The sequence below is a fragment of the Ranitomeya variabilis genome, chromosome 4, assembly GCF_051348905.1.
Source record: "Ranitomeya variabilis isolate aRanVar5 chromosome 4, aRanVar5.hap1, whole genome shotgun sequence".
NCBI classification, from domain to species: domain Eukaryota; kingdom Metazoa; phylum Chordata; class Amphibia; order Anura; family Dendrobatidae; genus Ranitomeya; species Ranitomeya variabilis.
Genome location: NC_135235.1, coordinates 635,656,443 through 635,678,356, shown reverse-complemented (window position 1 = coordinate 635,678,356; position 21,914 = coordinate 635,656,443). Strand labels below are relative to the sequence as shown.

Below are 21,914 nucleotides of genomic sequence, written 5' to 3'. Positions count from 1 at the left end.
TCAATACAGGGAACCAGCTTCTCTTGGGCCAGTATGGCACTATTAGAATAACTGTCGTCTGATTCTCTTGAATCTTCCGTAGAACTCTCAGAATTAAGGGCAGCGGAGGGAAGGCATATGCTTGTTCCATATCCCAATCTTGAGCTAAGGCATCTACTGCTGTCGGGTTGTCTCCTGGATTCAACGAGAAGAAGTGTTTTGTTTTTGAGTTTATCCTTGAAGTGAATAAGTCAATTTCTGGGAAACCCCAGATGTCGGTAAGAAGTGAAAAGATTTCTTGATTTAAGGCCCACTCTGTGGGTTGGATTTTCTTCCTGCTGAGAAAATCTGCTATTTGGTTCTTTTCGCCTTTCAAATGTACATGTAAATGCAGTATAGTGTCTTTTAGACACTGTACCATCTGCCGCCGTGAGTCTGCCACCAGCAATAGCTCGTCCAAGTACGGAACTATAAGAATATTTTTTGTCTGCTGGAAGGCCATCGCTTCTGCCTTGAGTTTCATAAAGATTCTTGGTGCTGACGAGAGTCCAAATGGCAGACACTGAAATTGGAAATGAAGAGTTTTCCCTCTGTCTTTTATTGCGAACCTGAGGTATTTCTGGTATAGGGGATGGATGGGCACAAGGTAATATGCGCTTTTGAGATTTATTGTACACATTACTTAATCTTTTATTAATGGTATGACAGATCTGATGGTCTCCATTTTGAAGCGTTTGTAAAGAACCCACTGGTTCTAAGTTTATTATGGTCCGGTACTCTCCTCCTGGCTTTTTTATAGAAAAAAGACTGGAATAGTGGCCGTGGAAGTGTTTCGATAGGGGTACCGGGACTATGGCTTCTACTCGTATGAGCTCTTGTATGTCCTCTAGGAGTCTCTGATGGACCTCTGGAGATTGGCTGTGGGTCAGGCAGTATCTTCTGGGGGGTATCTGAGTAAATTATATTCTGTACCCACAAAAAATTGTTTGGAGGATCCAACTGTTTTTGGTAATGCTCTACCATCCTTCCTGGAAACGTTGAAGTCTTCCTCCAATGCATTTGAAGTCATTGTTTACCTGACCCGGTCCCTTGGTCACGAAAGGAGCCTCTACCCCTGCCATCTTTAGGGTAGCTCCACCTTCCGGTTTTTCCTTTGCCACTATAATCCTGTCTCGGATTAAATCGAGACCTGCGAAAAGTTGGCATTTTCCTTTGTTTCTGTTCTGGGAAGCCCTTCTTATTTGAAGCTTTGTCCAGCAAATCGTCCAACACTGGACCAAATACATGGAGACCCGAAAATGGAATTGAGCAAAGCTTATTTGTAGATTGAGGATCTTCTGACCATGATTTTAACCATGCCGCACGTCTTGCTGCATTAGATAACACATAGCCTCTGGCTGCAAAGCGGACTGACTCCGCCGAGGCGACCGTCATGAAATCAGTTGCCATCTTCAACAGTGGTAAGGATTTCAAAATTTCTTCTCGGGGGTTCTATTGTTTATTTGAGCTTCCAACTCTTCAACCCAGATGCACATTGACCGGGCTACTGAAGTCGCAGCTACATTAGCTTTCATAAACGCTGCTGATGCTTCCCATGATTTTATAAGGAGGTCCTCCACTCTTTTGTCCATCGGGTCCTTAAGGCCTGATGAATCTTTGAATGGGATGGCTGTTTTCTTTGACACCCTGGCTACAGGTATATCAATTTTCGGAACCGTTTCCCATGTCTTAGTATCCTTTGGAATAAAGGGAAGTTGGAATTTGAAGTCCTTTGGGACTGTAAGTTTTTTCCCCACATCTTCCCATTCTTTTAACCCCTTTCTGACATCTGACGTACTATCCCGTTGAGGTGGGGTGGGCCCGTATGACCACCGACGGGATAGTACGTCATATGCGATCGGCCACGCTCACGGGGGAAGCGCGGCCGATCGCGGCCGGGTGTCAGCTGACTATCGCAGCTGACATCCGGCACTATGTGCCAGGAGCAGACACGGACCGCCCCCGGCACATTAACCACCGTCACACTTCGATCAAACATGATCGCAGTGTACCGGCGGTACAGGGAAGCATCGCGCAGGGAGGGGGCTCCCTGTGGGCTTCCCTGAGACGATCGGTACAAGGCGATGTACTCACCTTGTACCGAGCGTCTCCTCCCTGCAGTCCCCGGATCCAAAATGGCCGCAGGGCTGCATCCGGGTCCTGCAGGGAGTACTTCCGGGTCCACAGCAGGCACTGGTAAGCCTGCACGGCTGTATGTCAGATCGCTGATCTGACAGAGTGCTGTGCACACTGTCAGATCAGCAATCTGTGATGTCCTCCCCTGGGACAAAGTAAAAAAGTAAAAAAAAAATAACACGTGTAAAAAAATAAATAAATTCCAAAATAAAGAAAAAAATATATATTATTCCCATAAATACATTTCTTTATCTAAAAAAACAAAAAAAAAACAATAAAAGTACACATTTAGTATCGCCGCATCCGAATTACCCAACCTGTAAAACTGTCCCACTAGTTAACCCCTTCAATGAACACCGTAAGAAAAAAAAAAAAAAGAGCCAAAAACAACGCTTTGTTATCATACCGCCGAACAAAAAGTGGAATAACACGCGATCAAAAAGATGGATATAAATAACCATGGTACCGCTGAAAACGTCATCTTGTCCTGCAAAAAACGAGCTGCCATACAGCATCATAAGCAAAAAAAATAAAAAAGTTATAGTCCTCAGAATAAAGCAATGCCAAAATAATTATTTTTTCTATAAAATAGCTTTTATCGTATAAAAGCGCCAAAACATAAAAAAATGATATAAATGAGATATCGCTGTAATCGTACTGACCCAAAGAATAAAACTGCTTTATCCATTTTACCAAATGTGGAACGGTATAAACGCCTCCCCCAAAAGAAATTCATGAATAGCTGGTTTTTGGTCTTTGTGCCTCACAAAAATCGGAATAAAAAGCGATCAAAAACTGTCACATGTCCGAAAATGTTACCAATAAAAACGTCAACTCGTCCCGCAAAAAACAAGACCTCACATGACTCTGTGGACCAACATATGGAAAAATTATATGTCTCAAAATGTGGAGACGCAAAAACTTTTTTGCTATAAAAAGCGTCTTTTAGTGTGACAGCTGCCAATCATAAAAATCCGATATAAAAAACGCTATAAAAGTAAATCAAACCCCCCTTCATCACCCCCTTAGGGAAAAATAATAAAATTAAAAAAATGTATTTATTTCCATTTTCCCATTAGGGCTAGGGTTAGGGCTAGGGTTAGGGTTAGGGCTAGGGTTGGGGCTAGGGTTGGAGCTAGGGTTAGGGTTAGGGTTGGGGCTAAAGTTAGGGTTAGGGTTGGGGCTAAAGTTAGGGTTGGGGTTAAAGTTTGGATTACATTTACGGTTGGGATTAGGGTTGGGATTAGAGTTAGGGGTGTGTCAGGGTTAGGGGTGTGGTTAGGGATACCATTGGGGTTAGGGGTGTGTTTGGATTAGGGTTTCAGGTAGAATTGGGGAGTTTCCACTGTTCAGGTACATCAGGGGCTCTCCAAACTCGACATGGCGTCCGATCTCAATTACAGCCAATTCTGCGTTGAAAAAGTAAAACAGTGCTCCTTCCCTTCCGAGCTCTCCCGTGCGCCCAAACAAGGGTTTACCCCAACATATGGGGTATCAGCGCACTCAGGACAAATTGGACAACAACTTTTGGGGTTGAAATTCTCTTGTTATCCTTGGGAAAATAAAAATTTGGGGGGCTAAATATTTTTTGGGGAAAAAAAAAAGATTTGTTATTTTCACGGCTCTGCGTTGTAAACTGTAGTGATACACTTGGGGGTTCAAAGTTCTCACAACACATCTTGGTAAGTTCCTTGGGAGGTCTAGTTTCCAATATGGGGTCACTTGTGGGGGGTTTCTACTGTTTGGGTACATCAGGGGCTCTGCAAACGCAACGTGACGCCTGCAGACCAATCCAGCTAAGTCTGCATGCCAAATGGCGCTCCTTCCCTTCCGAGCTCTGCCATGTGCCTAAACAGTGGTTCCCCCCTACATATGGGGTATCAGCGTACTCAGGACAAATTGAACAACAACTTTAGGGTCCAATTTATCGTGTTACCCTTAGAAAAATACAAAACTGGAAGCTAAAAAAATCATTTTTGTGAAAAAAAAAAAGAATTTTTATTTTCACGGCTCTGCGTTATATACTGTAGTGAAACACTTGGGGGTTCAAAGTTCTCAAAACACATCTAGATAAGTTCCTTAGGGGGTCTACTTTCCAAAATGGTGTCACTTGTGGGGGGTTTTAATGTTTAGGCACATCAGGGGCTCTCCAAATGCGACATGGTGTCTCATCTCGATTCCAGTCAATTTTGCATTGAAAAGTCAAACGGCGCTCCTTCCCTTCCGAGCTCTGCCATGCGCCCAAACAGTCGTTTACCCCCACATATGGGGTATCAGCGTATTCAGGACAAATTGCACAACAACTTTTAGGGTCCAATTTCTTCTCTTACCCTTGGGAAAATAAAAAATTGGGGGCAAAAAGATGATTTTTGTGAAAAAATATGATTTTTTATTTTTACGACTCTGCATTATAAACTTCTGTAAAGCACTTGTTGGGTCAAAGTGCTCACCACACATATAGATAAGTTCCTTAGGCGGTCTACTTAACAAAATGGTGTCATTTGTGGGGGGTTTCAATGTTTAGTCACATCAGGGGCTCTCCAAACGCAACATGGCGTCCCATCTCAATTCCAGTCAATTTTGAATTGAAAAGTAAAATGGAGCTCCTTTCCTTCCGAGCTCTGCCATGCACCCAAACAGTGGTTTACCCCCACATATGGGGTATCAGCGTACTCAGGACAAATTGTACAACAAGTTTTGGGGTCCATTTTCTCCTGTTACCCTTGGTAAAATAAAACAAATTGGAGCTGAAATAAATTTTTTGTGAAAAAAAGTTAAATGTTCATTTTTATTTAAACATTCCAAAAATTCCTGGAAAACGCCTGAAGGGTTAATAAACTTCTTGAATGTGGTTTTGAGCACCTTGAGATGTGCAGTTTTTAGAATGGTGTCACACTTGGGTATTTTCTATCATATAGACCCCTCAAAATGACTTCAAATGAGATGTGGTCCCTAAAAAAAAATGGTGTTGTAAAAATGAGAAATTTCTGGTCAACTTTTAACCCTTATAACTCCCTAACAAAAAAAAAATTTGGTTCCAAAATTGTGCTGATGTAAAGTAGACATGTGGGAAATGTTACTTATTAAGTATTTTGCGCGACATATCTCTGTGATTTAAGGGTATAAAAATTCAAAGTTGGAAAATTGCAAAATTTTCGCCACATTTCCGTTTATTTCACAAATAAACGCAAGTTATATCGAATAAATTTTACCACTAACATGAAGTACAATATCTCACGAGAAAACACTGTCAGAATCGCCAAGATCCGTTGAAGCGTTCCAGAGTTATAACCTCATAAATGGACAGTGGTCAGAATTGTAAAAATTGGCCTGGTCATTAACGTGCAAACCACCCTTGGGGGTAAAGGGGTTAATATCATTGCCGATATGTGGTTATTCATGGGAAATACCCTATCTCTTCGGGCCCTTAGGCCTCCAAACATCTCGTCCTGGACTGTCATTGGCTCCGTGGAATCTTCAACTTTCATGGTGTTTCCGACTCCTTGTAACAGGGTGTCCATGTCTTCGGAAGAGAATAAGTATCTTTTCCGATCGCCAGAAAGAAATACAGAGGAGGTCTCGCCTTCCGCTGAGTCTAGATCAGAGTAGCCCGACACTACTCCTTCCTCGGAGCTCAGATCCATGTTCCATCTGGTTCTTTTAGGGGAGGGAACTTGATACGGTTCAGTAGTTGCTATAATACCTTGAACCTCTTCTCTGTTCAAGGTGCGTATATTATTCAATAAAGATGACTGATCCTGTTTAAGCAGTTTTACAATGCATGTCTCACACAATTTCTTGTCATATGCCTCTGGAAGTCTTGTGGCACATAATGGACACTTATTAGATTTCCTTTTGACTGCTGTCGTGCAACTCTTAGTCGTCTCATTATCCTAGAAGATACAAAAAGGACGGTCCTATAGCTATGTGTATGTAGCCTGGCTATGAAGATTCTATTGTAGTCCACTCACGTGATCCAAGGGGGATTCTAAGGACTGGACATCAGGACGGCTAGCACTCTCCATTTTACTGGGTCAGTCTGTGCTGTCAGCTGTCTGTCTTTAGTAGTCCATCTTACTCGGCTTCAAGACATCTGATTCGTCCTCTTTCCAATCACAGCTGCTGCTCATTGTAATCTTGCCTGTCGCTTCAGACAGTGCATGTGCCCCATGGAGCGCACGCTGCTTACTGGGTCAGTTCCTGCTGTCTGTAGAAGCCGTGCCCCCTCCAGGAGCCCCAGATGGCCTGCAATTCCCGGCGCCGCCCCCGGAAATCGTCACCGGGTGGAGGGGCTATTTAACCTCTTCATTGTTTCCTGTCCCTATCAAGGATATGAAGGACAACCTCCTGGTGGTGCTGTCAGGAGGGACATCCTGGAAAAATAAATTTTCTTTATTTTATTATTGTTCCCTAACAAAGGGGGTGATATTTACTATTTTTTTATTTTGATTACTGTGATAGGGTCCATCACAGTGAACCAATAGGAAAAATCTTCCTGTTGTTGCCAGGTGCCAGACAGTAGATCTCGGCGGGTGCACTGCGCATGCACCCGCTATTTTCTTGAGCCGTGGGAAGAAGCAGTAGGATCCAGGGACACCGGGAGACACTGGTAAGTATTGAAGGGGAGATCTGAGACCATATTTCTCTGTCCTCTGATGTGCGATCATATTGGAGGACAGAGAGACTAAATGGCAAATCGCGCTTTTTTTTGCGGTCGTCCGTAAATGGTTAATACCAGCTATCGCAATCCGGGGGTCGGTAAAAACCAACCCGATTCATGTTCTCTGGGGTCTCAGCTACCCCTGGCAGCCGAGATTCCAGAGAAAATCTGACTCTAGGGGGGCGCTATACTCTTTTTCCACAGCGCTGTTAATTAATGGCGCTGTGGTTTAAGTACCCTTAACTACTGCCGTTAAAATTGTATTGGTGCTCGTTAAGGGGTTAATGGGCTTTCCAGCTGATATAAGAAATGCTCTGATTCTCCAGATAGGGCCATAATCATGGCAAATTCCCCATGCATAATTTGAATCTGTGTAAATGTTTGCGACTATACCTGCAGCAGCTCTACACGCCTCTGAGTGCCTTCAACTCTGCCTCCTGCGCTGACATGTGAGAAGGGAGTGGTTCAGCTCGAATTACCTCATGTGAGGATACTACTGCATATCCATTGTAGAACTGCCCATCCTGGTGGTATCTGGAGCCATGTACAAAAAAAACCCTCAAAATCTGCATTAGGAACAGGTTTTTCATGAACATGTGCAAAACCCACTGTCTCCTGACTCATTAGTTCTCTGCAGTCATGTTCGTGCGTCATGTCAAAGTACTCTTCCTCACTTGCTAATACTGTCACCAATTCCCCTTGTGCGGAATTCACAGGCAGAAGGGTGGCTGGATTCAGTACATTACATCTTTTGAGGGTGATGTATTCAGGAATTTAAGTAGAGCACATTCAAGTCTGAGCTGTCTGGCCATAGACAGGTGTTTTGGTTGAACTTGTACGAGTATGGCATGGATGTCATGTGGGGAGTAAATTGTCAAAGGAAAAGTCAGTGTGATCTCACATGCCTAGTAGTAGTGCAGCAGCTCCTACAGCACGGACACACGTAGGAGACTCTCTGATCACTGGGTATAATTGTGCTGAGTAGTAAGCTACCGGTCTCCGTTTTCCACCATGCTGTTGTGTCAGCACTGCTGTAGCATGACCTCCTTGTTCTGTACAGAACAAGAAAAATGGCTGATCATAGTTTGGAATGCCTAGGGCCGGGGCTGACACAATGAGCAGCTTGAAAGAATAGAAGGAATCAATTGTTTCTTGGGTAAGATCAAAGGGGTCTAATGACAAGCAGTCATGAGGTGGTTGCCACTGCTCCAGGATCCCTGCCATCGCTGTTGAATAGATGGTAGGGGAGTTCATTCCTCCCTGCGGAAGGACCATCCAACAGTATTGTTAACCTTCGTGAGTAAAAGCAAAAAGATACTGATAATTGGGGTGTAGGGATACAGAGAAGAATGCATTTGCCAAATCAATGACTGTGAAACAATTATTAGGAGAGTACTGTATGGTGGCCTGATAGCACTCAACTCATCTGCTCCCAGCAAATTCATAGGGGTACTGTCACTAACAATACATTTTGTAAGCACCACTTGGCTACCCCCACACCTTCCATAATCTCGTTAGTAGTCATGTCTGGCATTATCAAGTCTTTGTGTAACACAGTACCGGCTGCCCCAGTGTCAATCAAAATCAGTCTACTTAGCATCATTTTGTCACATCTGTAAAAGTCTTAATTATGTGTCCTAGTACGTCATCTGCCAAGCTCTCTAGGTCTGCCTAGGTTGTATAAAGGTTGGTTCTCAGGGTCAGAGAGCTGCTTTAGCGTAGCTAGCTGGTCAGGGGGGCTTCAGGGACAATACTCCTGTATCTGTCTTACCCTACTCACCCTTCTTGGTCCTGATGTGGTTGGTTCTCTGGTGGTGGAGGTGATCGGAAGATCAGTGGGGGTGACATGCTGTTCTACAACTTCCTCCCTCTCAGATTACTGTCAGCTTCCTCCACAAAAGTCAGTGTCCCCACTACCCACACTACTGTGTCAGATTCTTATGTCACTACATGTGATCTTGTCCGGACAGGATTTAATGTAATTCGCTTAGGTCCGGTTGCAGCACAGGTCATACAAGTATCTCTCAAGTCTGGGTTTGTCTGACCACAGTGTTTACAAGTCCATCTGTCTTCTCTGGTTATGCAAAACGTATGACGGTAGCAGTAATGTGTCGGTCATAGTCGGACTTTTGTGCATCAAAACATACATAAAACACCACACTTTCGTACTGCTGCACCTTCTCAGACACCATTTATTCACTTGCAATTTTCCTCCCTTGTCTGTGCCTTTTTTATACATCCAAACATCCACATTCTGGCATTTTTGCCTTTTTCAATATTGGTCCCAGATCTTTCACTGACTCCTTTCTTTCTCTGTCTATAACAATCTGTATTGCTGTTTTGGATCCCATTGGGGGCCCTGACTGCAAACAGAACAAGTTTCCAATGGCTTCAACTTATTCTCCAGACAGCTCATCTTTCTGCAAATGCCCTTTCAGTGTGCCTGGGCCTTGTCTACGGGCCACACATAGCAAGTCCGAGTGAGCCTGTCAAGGTGTAGCGCGAAGGCTCCTTCAACTTACAATATTTCTACTTCAATACAGTACTGTTGCTTTAAACACAAATCTCTCAGCACGTACTACACCAAGGACAGAAATCAAGAGAACTCACACAGCGGCTTCATTCACCCCTCCCATCACAATTTTAGAAATTGTGTCCTTAACATAGAAACAGAATGCCGCAGTTCTTAGACTTAATCAATTTCTACAAAACCTTCATCCTCTGGGAATCAAGTTTCAGTACGCGGGCAGATCACTGCACAATTTGAATAATCTGATCCTGAGCACGTCTGGCCAAAACACATACAGAAACCTGTCCAATGTCAAACCATATATAACACGGGTTTCACTGAATCTCAGATGTAGATTAAAAATATCCACAACTCATCTGTACTGGACCCTCAGCAACAATTGGATAAGTAATGATACTTATGTGACGATTCATTCATACGTGCTCATTCAAGGATTTTTTTTTCCACTTTCAAGTGATCTGAACAAAATACCTTATCTCAATCACTCCACCTGATTCAGCTCAAAGTGAGTTGAATAATGTCCTTCTGTCACATACAGAGGACCACACCTAACGGAACGCCTCATCAATCAGGGATTTATTTATTTATCCCTTATACTCAGTTACTCATCACTCAGCTCACTCATGTCAGAGGTTCTCATATACATACGTACAAGGATTTGCACAGCCTGCCTACTGTACCTTGGAATTAAGACAACTTGAGTGAAAAACTGCAGGAGTATCCATTGACACTCCAAAAACACCAAAGCCAACTACATAAACATAAAAAAAATAAACCACAGACACATAACCCTATACAATGTACTGACCATCCAAGATGACCAAGAGAACAAACTGCACAGAGTCTGTCCAGCTCTGCACTATACAATCACTTAGTATATTGACAGAAAAACACAGATATCAATTATCATCTTATTACTCTATTATTCAACTCTCATACGGACATAAACAGACAATACACAAAACTCACTGGTAATGTAGGTTCCTTGAACCGTGTTTGCAGCCTTTACCCAGAGATTTGGATAGATCCAGAGAGATTGCAAGTGCAAAACAAAGTGTAAGAATAAAACTTCTCACCTTGCTGCAGCTGGATTGTCCAATCTCCCAGGACGCTCCCACATATGGATTACGAATAGGCTGGTTACCACTGTCCCTTGTTCGGTCGCCAAAAACTGTTACAGCTGTTTGCGTTCTGACCCAGAGTCAGATAGCCAGATTACCAGTGAGGCCAAATTGTGAAATTAATTGACAAGCATGCTTGGAGAAAAGGAAAATGCACACAGGTTGTGATGAAATCACTTTATCTGATTTAATGGAGCAAGAGGCAGTATTTTATACCAATTACAGCAAATATAAACTCATGTAGCCCCCCTCCCTGTTGCCCCGGGCCATGCTGACCTTTATTTACCATGCACCCAGAACAGTTAGCTGGGTGACAGTTAGGAAGCGGGGTAGAGGGAAGAGTGCCAGGGAGGCTAGTCCTGATCTTTCACACCCCAATAAGTTTGCTAAGTTGGCAGATGAGGGAGGTGCCAGTACAGGGGTAGCACTGCTGCAGCCAGGCATGTCCTCTGAAAGCCGGAGGAGTGACTGCTCCAGTAAGGAGGGAAATAGGAGAGCAGGGCAAGCCAGACAGGTGCTGGTAGTGGGGGACTCAATTATTAGGGGAACAGATAGGGCAATCTGTCACAAAGACAGGGATCGTCGAACGGTGTGCTGCCTACCTGGCGCTCGAGTCCGACACATCGCTGATTGGGTGGACAGATTACTGGGAGGGGCTGGTGAGGACCCAGCGGTCATGGTGCACATTGGCATTGGGGGTGGCGGAGGCATGGGGGGTGGGGTTAGAACAGTTAGTAATTTAAGAAGTAAGAAAGAATAGAGGTACAGAGAGGAACATCAAGTGCATGTATACTAATGCCAGAAGCCTCACCAACAAAATGGACGAATTAGAACTAATGTTGTTGGAACATAATTATGACATGGTGGGGATATCTGAAACATGGCTGGATGAGAGCCATGACTGGGCTGTTAACTTGCAGGGCTATAGCCTTTTCAGAAATGACCGTACAGATAAGCGAGGGGGTGGGGTGTGTCTGTTTGTAAAATCGACCTTAAAACCCATCCTGCGTGATAATATAGGTGAATCTAATGAAAATGTAGAGTCCCTGTGGGTGGAGATAAGGGGAGGGGGAAAAAATAATAAATTACTGATAGGGGTTTGTTATAAATCTCCAAAAATAATGGAAGCAATGGAGAATATCCTTGTAAAGCAAATAGATGAAGCTGCGACTCAAGGAGAAGTCATTATTATGGGGGACTTCAACTACCCTGAAATAGATTGGGGAACAGAAACCTGCAGTTCCAGTAAAGGTAATCGGATTTTGACAACTATGAGAGACAATTACCTTTCACAACTGGTTCAGGACCCAACAAGAAGGGGGGCACTGCTAGACCTAATATTAACCAACAGGCCAGACCGCATATCAAATATAAGGGTTGGGGGTCACTTGGGGAATAGTGATCACAAAATAATAAGTTTTCATGTCTCCTTTAATAAGATGTGTAGTAGAGGGGTGACAAGGACACTAAACTTCAGGAGGGCAAATTTCCAAGGGATGAGAGAGGATCTTGGTGCAATTAACTGGGACGATATCCTGAGACATAAAAGTACACAAAGAAAATAGGAGACATTTATTAGCATCCTGGATAGGACCTGTGCACAGTATATACCGTATGGGAATAAACATACTAGAAATAGGAGGAAACCAATATGGCTAAATAGAGCTGTAAGGGGCGCAATAAGGGACAAAAAGAAAGCATTTAGAGAATTAAAGGAAGTAGGTAGTGAGGAGGCATTAAATAAATACAAAAAATTAAATAAATTATGTAAAAAGCAAATCAAGGCAGCAAAGATTGAGACAGAGAGACTCATTGCTAGAGAGAGCAAAAATAACCCCAAAATATTCTTTAACTACATAAATAGTAAGAAACTAAAAAATGATAGTGTTGGCCCCCTTAAAAATAGTCTGGGTGAAATGGTGGATGAGGATAAGGAAAAAGCCAATATGCTAAATGACTTTTTTTCATCAGTATTTACAAAAGAAAATCCCATGGCAGCCAATATGACTAGTGATAATAATTCCCAATTTAATGTTACCTGCTTAACCCAGCAGGAAGTACGGCGGCGTCTAAATATCACAAAAATTGACAAATCTCCGGGCCCGGATGGGATACACCCCCGAGTACTGCAGGAATTAAGTACAGTCATTGATAGACCATTATTTTTAATCTTTAAAGACTCCATAATAACAGGGTCTGTACCACAGGACTGGCGTATAGCAAATGTGGTGCCAATATTCAAAAAGGGGACAAAAACTGAACTCGGAAATTATAGGCCAGTAAGTTTAACCTCTACTGTGGGTAAAATCCTGGAGGGCATTCTAAGGGATGCTATACTGGAGTATCTGAAGAGGAATAACCTCATGACCCAGTATCAGCACGGGTTTACTAGGGAACGATCATGTCAGACTAAATTGATCAGCTTCTATGAAGAGGTAAGTTCCGGTCTGGACCAAGGGAACCCAGTAGATGTAGTGTATATGGACTTTTCAAAAGCTTTTGATACGGTGCCACACAAAAGGTTGATACATAAAATGAGAATAATGGGGATAGGGGAAAATATGTGCAAGTGGGTTGAGAGTTGGCTCAGGGATAGGAAACAAAGGGTGGTTATTAATGGAGCACACTCGGACTGGGTCACGGTTAGTAGTGGGGTACCACAGGGGTCAGTATTGGGCCCTCTTCTTTTTAACATATTTATTAATGACCTTGTAGGGGGCATTCAGAGTAGAATTTCAATATTTGCAGATGACACTAAACTCTGCAGGGTAATCAATACAGGGGAGGACAATTTTATATTACAGGCTGATTTATGTAAACTAGAAGCTTGGGCTGATAAATGGCAAATGAGCTTTAATGGGGATAAATATAAGGTCATGCACTTGGGTAGAAGTAATAAGATGTATAACTATGTGCTTAATTCTAAAACTCTGGGCAAAACCGTCAATGAAAAAGACCTGGGTGTATGGGTGGATGACAAACTCATATTCAGTGGCCAGTGTCAGGCAGCTGCTACAAAGGCAAATAAAATAATGGGATGCATTAAAAGAGGCATAGATGCTCATGAGGAGAACATAATTTTACCTCTATACAAGTCACTAGTGCGACCACACTTAGAATACTGTGCACAGTTCTGGTCTCCGGTGTATAAGAAAGACATAGCTTAACTGGAGCGGGTGCAGAGAAGAGCAACCAAGGTTATTAGAGGACTGGGGGGTCTGCCATACCAAGATAGATTATTACACTTGGGGCTATTTAGTTTGGAAAAACGAAGACTAAGGGGTGATCTTATGTTAATGTATAAATATATGAGGGGACAGTACAAAGACCTTTCTGCTGATCTTTTTAATCATAGACCGGTGACAGGGACAAGGGGGCATCCTCTACGCCTGGAGGAAAAAAGGTTTAAGCATAATAACAGACGCAGATTCTTTACTGTAGGGTACCGTCACACAGTGAAATTTTCATCGCTACGACGGCACGATCTGTGACGTTGCAGCGTCGCACGAGAATCGCTCCAGCGTCGTATACTGCGGTCACACTTTGCAATGCACGGCGCTGGAGCGATAATTTTGTGACGTATTTGCGATGTAGAAGTCGTATGGGACAGTCGTACTGGTCATGTCACACAAGACAATTCAGAGACGATTCAGAGCACTTAATTGAATTATCTGTGCGTGACGTTCACCTAGGGGCGTGTTGTGCTGCTACAGAGTGTGCTGATAGGCCATAGGTTATGTGCACACAATTGGTTGGAAAATTTGTCACCTGAGTACTATTGTTCCCGACACCACCTCACAGTTTTAAAAATTTACTTTCTTCACTTTGTACTTGCACAGTTGGTGGACCTGGACGTCGCATTTTGTGTTTCCCAGGCCATTCCACACTTGGCACCGCAGTTTTCCAGAGTGTTCCACGCTTGGCACCGCAGTTTCCCACAGCATTCCACACTTGGTACCACAGCTTCGAGGTATGAAAAGACCGCTTGGGCGTAGTGGATGGAGCGATGTAAGGTCAGCATGAGCGCCTCGTGCTCGCCGCTGAAGCGATGCAGATGGTACGCTGTTGTGGGGGGTGGGCTAGAGCGTGGCGGATGGAACAATGTATGTTCGGCATGAGCGCCTCGTGCTCGCCGCTGAAGCGATGCGGATGGTACGCTGTTGTGGGGGGTGGGCTAGAGCGTGGCGGATGGAACAATGTATGTTCGGCATGAGCGCCTCGTGCTCGCCGCTGAAGCGATGCGGATGGTACGCTGTTGTGGGGGGTGGGCTAGAGCGTGGCGGATGGAACAATGTATGTTCGGCATGAGCGCCTCGTGCTCGCCGCTGAAGCGATGCGGATGGTACGCTGTTGTGGGGGGTGGGCTAGAGCGTGGCGGATGGAACAATGTATGTTCGGCATGAGCGCCTCGTGCTCGCCGCTGAAGCGATGCGGATGGTACGCTGTTGTGGGGGGTGGGCTAGAGTGTGGCGGATGGAACAATGTATGGTCAGCATGAGCAGTTATGGTGGGCTACTGCGTGGCAGATGGAACGATGTATGGGGCATGGCGGGTGGACAGTGCATGCTGTTTTTGGAATAGCGTTTGTATGTCTGCGAACATTTTTGTTTTATAATTTATTTTTTACATTTTTAGTTTTTGTCCCCCTATCGCTATTGCTGTTTTACAGTACGCTTTGTGAAATGCTTAACTTTTTATTTTATTGTTATTTTTCAGATGTCTAATCACTTGGAGTTCATCAGGAATTTCATTGAGCTGTACCAGTCTTTTCCCTGCCTCTGGAAGATTAAATCTCCAGAGTATTGCAACAGGGAAAAGAGAAAGCAGGGCTATTCAAAGCTCATCGAATTTTATAACCTCCATGCACCAGAGGAGCAAGCCAATGAAGCAGTCATCAAAAAGAAAATTCAGGCGCTGCGCACTGTGTGGAGGAAGGAGTTAAACAAGGTCCTGCACAGTTCCAAGTCCGGTGCCTCAACCGAAGATGTGTACGTACCAAAGCTATGGTACTATGAGCATCTTAATTTTCTGAGGGACCAAGAGGAGCCACGGAACTCGATGTGTTTTCGCTCCTTGGCACCGGTGGAACAGAATACATCTGAGAACCTCGTCTGCCTGGACTCTCCAGGGCAACAAGTAAGTACCTCTTTGCACCATAGCTTCACCAATGTGTCCTATAATTAGATATAATTTATCAGCATTTTCTCTTTTATCCTTCAGATTATACCATCAATTTGAAGTTATAACATTTTCCTGTACAAATAAGTAACCCTGTCACAGTCAAGTTTAATATGGCGAACGTAATAAGTATTAAATGGCGACCTTCATAACCCATAACATCAAAACAAATTGAAAATAGTTTTGCTTCCAGCTGCAGATAAGTATTCTTGGTGACACTATTTTGACCCTAAAATGTGAATCAGGTTCCCCTAGTAGTCAGAACAGTGGAGTGCAAAATAATACATAAATGGGAATGTTAAGAATGATATTACTAATATAATAATATATTACAACATTTTCACATGTATACGAATATATAGTTGGAATGCAGTTAGGGTGGTTTACCTTTTTCTTTTCTGGTTAATAACTTCGTTTTTTATTCTCCCCAGGAGGACAGAGCACAGGACAGTGCATTGGACAGCTCTACGAGTACTATTGTGGAGGCTGCACCTGCGCAGAATGAACTGAGGCAAAGATCAAGGAAGCGTAAAGCCACCTCGGATGTCTCCAATGAACTTGTAACCCTTGCCAAACAGGCATTAACGAACAATAAGAGCCCTGCGTTGCAGGGCTTTGGACACTACGTTGTGGACAAACTGGCCAAAATGACTGAGAGACAAAGAACTCTAGCGGAGCGTGTAATTTTTGATGCTGTCAGCAAGGGTTCTGATGGCAGTTTATCTGAGCACGCACGTGTTGTTTGTTCCCCGCCAATGGAGCGGCCAGAGTGTTCAAATTTTAATAGTTGGGCACAGACACCTATACGAAACAATGTACCCGTTTCCCACTTTGGCCCGCCACCCCCCAACTCCTACACGCCAATTCCTTCACACATTGCTTCGCCCATGAGGCATCAAAATTTTAGGATTGAAGATTCGGCGTATCACGAATTGTGATAGTTTGCTGTTATAATGTTATGTATTTTTTGTTACTTTTTAATATAGTTTGTTTAATAAAACCTTTTTCTTGAAGTTCAATCTCGACAGCTTGATTGGTGGGTCTCGATCACATCGACAAAATGGGTCCACAGCACAGTATGAGGGCAGATATAAACTTAACTAACGAAATGTACATTTCAATAAACACAACTTTGAAAATGGAAGAAAAATATTTATATTTTTTTTAACATTAACAACATAAACTTTACAAAGCGAGATTTTTTTTTTTTTTTTTTGTGGTCCTGCCTCCAGCAGTTGGCACAAGGCTCTAACTTTCTGCAACTCCACCATTGCCACATTCTGCTGTTCCTGAATCTGCGCCAGGTTGTGTAACACCTTGTCAATTCCGGCTTTTAGATCCTCCATGGTCACGGTGCCGCCTGCTGTAGGTCAAAAAACAGACAGTAATTAATACAGTAGGGGGAGGGACCGGCAACCAAATCCAAATTACATTATTGTGGGAACCTACTAGGAGTTAGAGGCATTGACACGGAGGGCACTTCAGGTTCTGAGGCTGTGTGGGATGCCTTGTGGTGGCACCGGCGCTGTGTCTTTGCCTCTTTGATTGAAAAAAAAAAAATACTGTCAGCATATATGGCAACAGTGACTGCGGGGGGGCCTACCTGCAACCAAATCGAAATCACATTATTGTGGGAACCTACTTGGAGGTTGAGGCTTTGACACGGAGGGCACTTCTGGTTCAGAGGCAGTGTGGGATGCCTCGTGGCCCAAAAAAACGGTATATTTAACCGTAATGTTGCGTGGTGTATTAATTTACTGTTGGGGCAGTCCAGGGGCAGCCAAGGCAGACACAAAAGAGTACGTTTCACTTTCCATATTGTGTGCGCACAACAACATCCTGATGTGCCTCCATTTTGTGCATCGGCATGCCAGATGCACAAGATGGCTGCCTGAGATGTTTTATACATCTTTTTTCCTACGACAGAGATTGCCATACAGTATACCTGGGCCAGACTGGGACTAAAATTCAGCCCTGGCATTTGAAGTCACACAGGCCCACTTGGCACATGGTGACTGTATAATATCTTTGTACACTTGTAGGCTACAAGAGATGAGGGGAGTGTAACACGACTATATAACATAATTACAGCAGTAATCATGCATAACAGCTCTGTCCCCATGGAATGTAATGCTGCACAGCCCCCATAGAATGTAATACAGCACACCCCCCATAGAATGTAATGCTGCACAGGCCCCATAGAATGTAATACAGCACAGCCACCATAGAATGTAATGCTGCACAGCCCCAATAGAATGTCATGCAGCACAGACCCCATAGAATGTCATGCAGCACAGCCCCAATAGAATGTAATGCAGGCAGCCCCCATAGAAGCCCCAATAGAATGTAATGCAGGCAGCCCCCATAGAAGCCCCAATAGAATGTAATGCAGGCAGCCCCCATAGAATGTAATGCAGGCAGGCAGCCCCCTCCCCTCAATAGCTCAACAATCCAGTCATCATTCATTGACAACAAAAAAAAAAAAAAATAACAAACACTATACTCACCTCTCTCCTCGTGCCCCGCGCAGTTCCTGGCTCCGTTCTCGGCAGATGCAGTCTGCCCAGTGTGATCACTGCGGGTGCGCGATGATATGATGTCATCGCGCACCCCGCAGTGTCAGCGGCAGGCAGAGCGGGGAATGATGGGAGAGGGGGGGTCAGCAGATGCACTTTCCTCCAACTTCTGGCACTGTTGCATGCGGTGGCATTCTGGGATATATAGTGGCGTCGGAGCGGTGTCTTTAGCTCTTAACATTGTAAAAAAAAAAACCATGCCGTACTTATGCCACGTGGAGAGTCAAATAACAATGCCCTATATAAGTTAGGTGGGGGGGGAAGAGGGGACCTGCCACCAAATCCTAATCACATTATTGTGGGAACCTACTAGGTTGTTCAGCCGTTGACCCAGAGGGCGCACGGACATTTGCGGTGGGGTGGGATGCCTCGTGGCTGCGGCGCTGTGTCTTTGCCTCTGTGAAGGAAAAAATAAAGTTCTGGCCTTCAGACTTCAGATATGGCAACAGTGACTGCGGTGGGGGGGGGGGGGGAATAGGGGACCTGCAACCTAATCCAAATCACATAATTGTGGGAACCTACTAGGATCTGTTGTCGTTGACCCGGAGGGCAGTGGGACAGTTGACACGGAGGGCTCTGATTCAGAAGAGGCTGTGTGGGATGCCTCGTGGCGGCGGCGCTGTCTCTTTGCCTCTGTGAAGGAAAAAATAAAGTTCCGGCCTTCAGACTTCAGATATGGCAACAGTGACTGCGGTGGGGGGGGGGGAATATGGGACCTGCAACCTAATCCAAATCACATAATTGTGGGAACCTACTAGGATCTGTTGTCGTTGACCCGGAGGGCAGTGGGACAGTTGACACGGAGGGCTCTGATTCAGAAGAGGCTGTGTGGGATGCCTCGTGGCGGCGGCGCTGTCTCTTTGCCTCTGTGAAGGAAAAAAATAAGGTTGGTCAGCAGATAGCTGTGCCACATAGTGGCTCTGCAACGAGAAAAACTGGCCCATAGCTGTGGCACATAGTGGCTCTGCAACGAGAAAAACTGCCCCATAGCTGTGGCACATAGTGGCTCTGCAACGTTCCAAATGCCCCATAGGTGTGGCACATAGTGGCTCTGCTACGTTCAAACTACACCATAGCTGTGGCACATTGTGGCTCTGCAACGTTCATAGTGGCCCAAAGCCCTATCAAAATCCATGCAGCGTACACCCCATTCCCATGAATCACCCAATTAACCCTTCTGCGTGCCATACTTTTGGGTACCTGCGTACTGACCTCTGCGAATCTCCTTGCGAAGCTCCCGCAGGCGCTCTGGGCTTTTGGACTTTAGATCGCCCCATTTTTTAACAATCTGGGCCTTACTGCGACTTATCCCAAACCGCTTCCTGAGGCCCTCAGACACCACACGGACAACTTCCTCCTTGTGCTGATTGCGGTGCAGCACCAGCCCTGTGGTTTCGTACTCCATCCGATCCATTGTTCCAATAAGGAACTTGAGCTCTGGGATGCCCATAGGAGGATCACGGCGACTGGCAGCCATTATCAGGATGTCAGGGAACCAAAACAAGATAGCGCAGGCACGCCGGAACGCTGTGACGTCATCACGCCTTCATAGACCACGAGCGTACATTTACGTGCCGCTCCGGCGTTATATAAGCATCCTTCGAACGGCATTTACTATGTGCGTTCCTTCCGTACTGCTCAGCCGTCACAAATGTGACCCTTTCCATAAACGGCAACGCTATTGCAATGCCGATCGCGCGACAGGACGACGGAGTCAAGCTCCTCCTCTGGGCGTTGCCGTTCTGGATCATTGAATCTAAAATGGCGGCGAGATTGCGTTCTGCTCCTCTGGGGCAGCCAGAGCTCATTTTGTTTGTGGGCAAGATGGATGCCCTGGATTATGAGGGTCTGGAGAGTCGCCCTGCCCACCCAAACATCCACAAGCGGGAAGTGCTTGGCCGTATTAGCAGAATGATGAAGAGGAGGTTTGGCGTCCGCCGCAGTCAGATTCAGCTGCGGAAAAAGTGGACTGACCTCCGCTACAAAACGCCACAAATTTTTGCTGAGTTGCGTGCGGAGGCAAGGCGAGGCAAGTACTAGTATGGGGGGATTTGGAGATGCACGCTGTCAGGTGGGGGGGGATTTGGAGGGAGGCTTGCGCTCATGGTTGCCAACTTGACCCCAAATGAATTTAAAAACATGCCCCGTTTTTTGAAAATTTACTTATTGCCCAAGCAGAATATGCGTTGTCCGTGAGAAAACTTGTCCGGTAAGGGGTTCCCGAATCTCAACCACCATCTTGAAATTAATAATATGTTCGTAATTTTTAGTTTCTCAATTGAACAAAAATATTATCTGAGGAGGTTGACCTACTGATGAAATAATACGTTTTCCAAACACAGGCAGACCATTGAACACCAGAGCCCACAGACATGTCAGAGTATCGCACCCCTGTAAAGTGTGATCTCTATTTTATGTTTCAGTATATTGTTAGCTTTGATCTGCAGCACTCAACTTTTGTGTGTAAACATTGCGATTCTTTACTTTAGGTGTAGAGAGACAGCGGCGGCAAGTGATACCAGCCATTGCCACCAGTACCCCATCTTCTGACACCAGTGGGAGCCCACAGTCCGTGACATCACGTAAGTTAACAATCATTGATTGCTTTTTTGTTTAACAGCATACGGGACATAAGAGGGTAGCTGAAATATTTGAAGACATTACCGGCGCAGTAATGACCAGGCGGCCTACCACACCTCCACCATCTGTTGCGACCATGCACCATCGCACCCCTGTGAAGTGTGATATTAATTATCAGTTTCAGTATATTGTTACCTTTGATCTGCAGCACTCTACATGTGTTTTTAAAGATTGCGTATGTTAACTTTATGTGTAGAGAGACAGCGGCGGCAACGTATACCAGCCATAGCCAGCAGTACAACACCTTCCGCCAGCAGTGGGAGCCCACAGCCCGGGACGTCACGTAAGTTAACAATCATTGATTGCAATTTTTTTACCTGCATACGTGACATAAGAGGGTAGCGTAAATATTTGAATACATTACAGACGCAGTAATGACCCAGCGGCCTACCACGCCTCCACCATCTTTAGAGAGCAGACGGCCTCGCACCCCTACACCACCCTCAACACCTCCCTTCCGCCACTCCTCTTCCTCCCCCGGGTCGGCGGCATTCTCCCCAGAAGCTACCATACGTAAGTGACCAAAACAGCGAGTGCTTCCCAACGGCGTGTTCCATAGTTAACCAGATCTGTTATTATTTCCTTTTAGGTGCTGCAGCAGTGGCCAGATCGCTGGGATGGGAAGTAAGCAGCTCTGGTTCTGGCAATGAAGAACCGGCGTCCCTTCTCCGTAAGTATCAAGATAATACAAGTGGTTATCTGCGAGATGTCACAATAGACAACTAAAACTGTAAAATTTAATAAAATAAACATCGCCCTGTGGGGCCAGACCCAATTTAAATTTACAACACACTATGGTCCTGCCCCAGAGGTCGAGATGTATTTTCAGCGGAATCACCGTTAGTTCTCCAACCTCTTCTATCCACAGAACCGCCCACCGTGAGAGAGCTCATGGCGAGACAATTGCGCCTGGAGCGGACAGCAGCGCTCCTGCAGCAGACAGCAGTGATCCTCCAGGCTCAAGTAGAGCAGCAGGGCGTGACGCTGCGACACCTGTTGGGCCGTGGAAGGAGATAAATTTTTTTGGGTTTTTTTGGTTATGTAATATTTTGTTG

General features: G+C 44.9%; 3 protein-coding genes across 5 annotated transcripts in view; 2 read left to right on the top strand and 1 right to left on the bottom strand.

Annotated features, from left to right (window-relative positions):
- Positions 1 to 21,914, bottom strand: part of LOC143767235 (uncharacterized) — a 141,888-nt gene that overhangs the window by 70,366 nt on the left and 49,608 nt on the right. The gene's annotated exons all lie outside the window — the stretch shown is intronic.
- On the top strand, positions 14,924 to 16,100 carry LOC143767319 (uncharacterized). Its single transcript, XM_077255559.1, has 2 exons — positions 14,924 to 15,601; positions 15,686 to 16,100. Exons 1-2 carry the CDS (start codon positions 15,182 to 15,184, stop codon positions 15,701 to 15,703), a joined length of 438 nt encoding a protein of 145 aa, XP_077111674.1. The 5' UTR covers positions 14,924 to 15,181; the 3' UTR covers positions 15,704 to 16,100.
- On the top strand, positions 20,794 to 21,876 carry LOC143767030 (uncharacterized). The gene is made up of 4 exons (XM_077255050.1): positions 20,794 to 21,142; positions 21,226 to 21,372; positions 21,449 to 21,529; positions 21,728 to 21,876. Exons 1-4 carry the CDS (start codon positions 21,037 to 21,039, stop codon positions 21,874 to 21,876), a joined length of 483 nt encoding a protein of 160 aa, XP_077111165.1. The 5' UTR covers positions 20,794 to 21,036.

Coding starts and splice junctions, on each gene's coding strand:
- LOC143767319 (XM_077255559.1), top strand. CDS start 15,182: ATGTCTAATCACTTGGAGTTCATCAGGAATTTCATTGAGCTGTACCAG.
- LOC143767030 (XM_077255050.1), top strand. CDS start 21,037: ATGTTAACTTTATGTGTAGAGAGACAGCGGCGGCAACGTATACCAGCC. Junction 21,143..21,225: donor CCCACAGCCCGGGACGTCAC/GTAAGTTAACAA, acceptor AATACATTACAG/ACGCAGTAATGACCCAGCGG. Junction 21,530..21,727: donor AGAACCGGCGTCCCTTCTCC/GTAAGTATCAAG, acceptor TTCTATCCACAG/AACCGCCCACCGTGAGAGAG.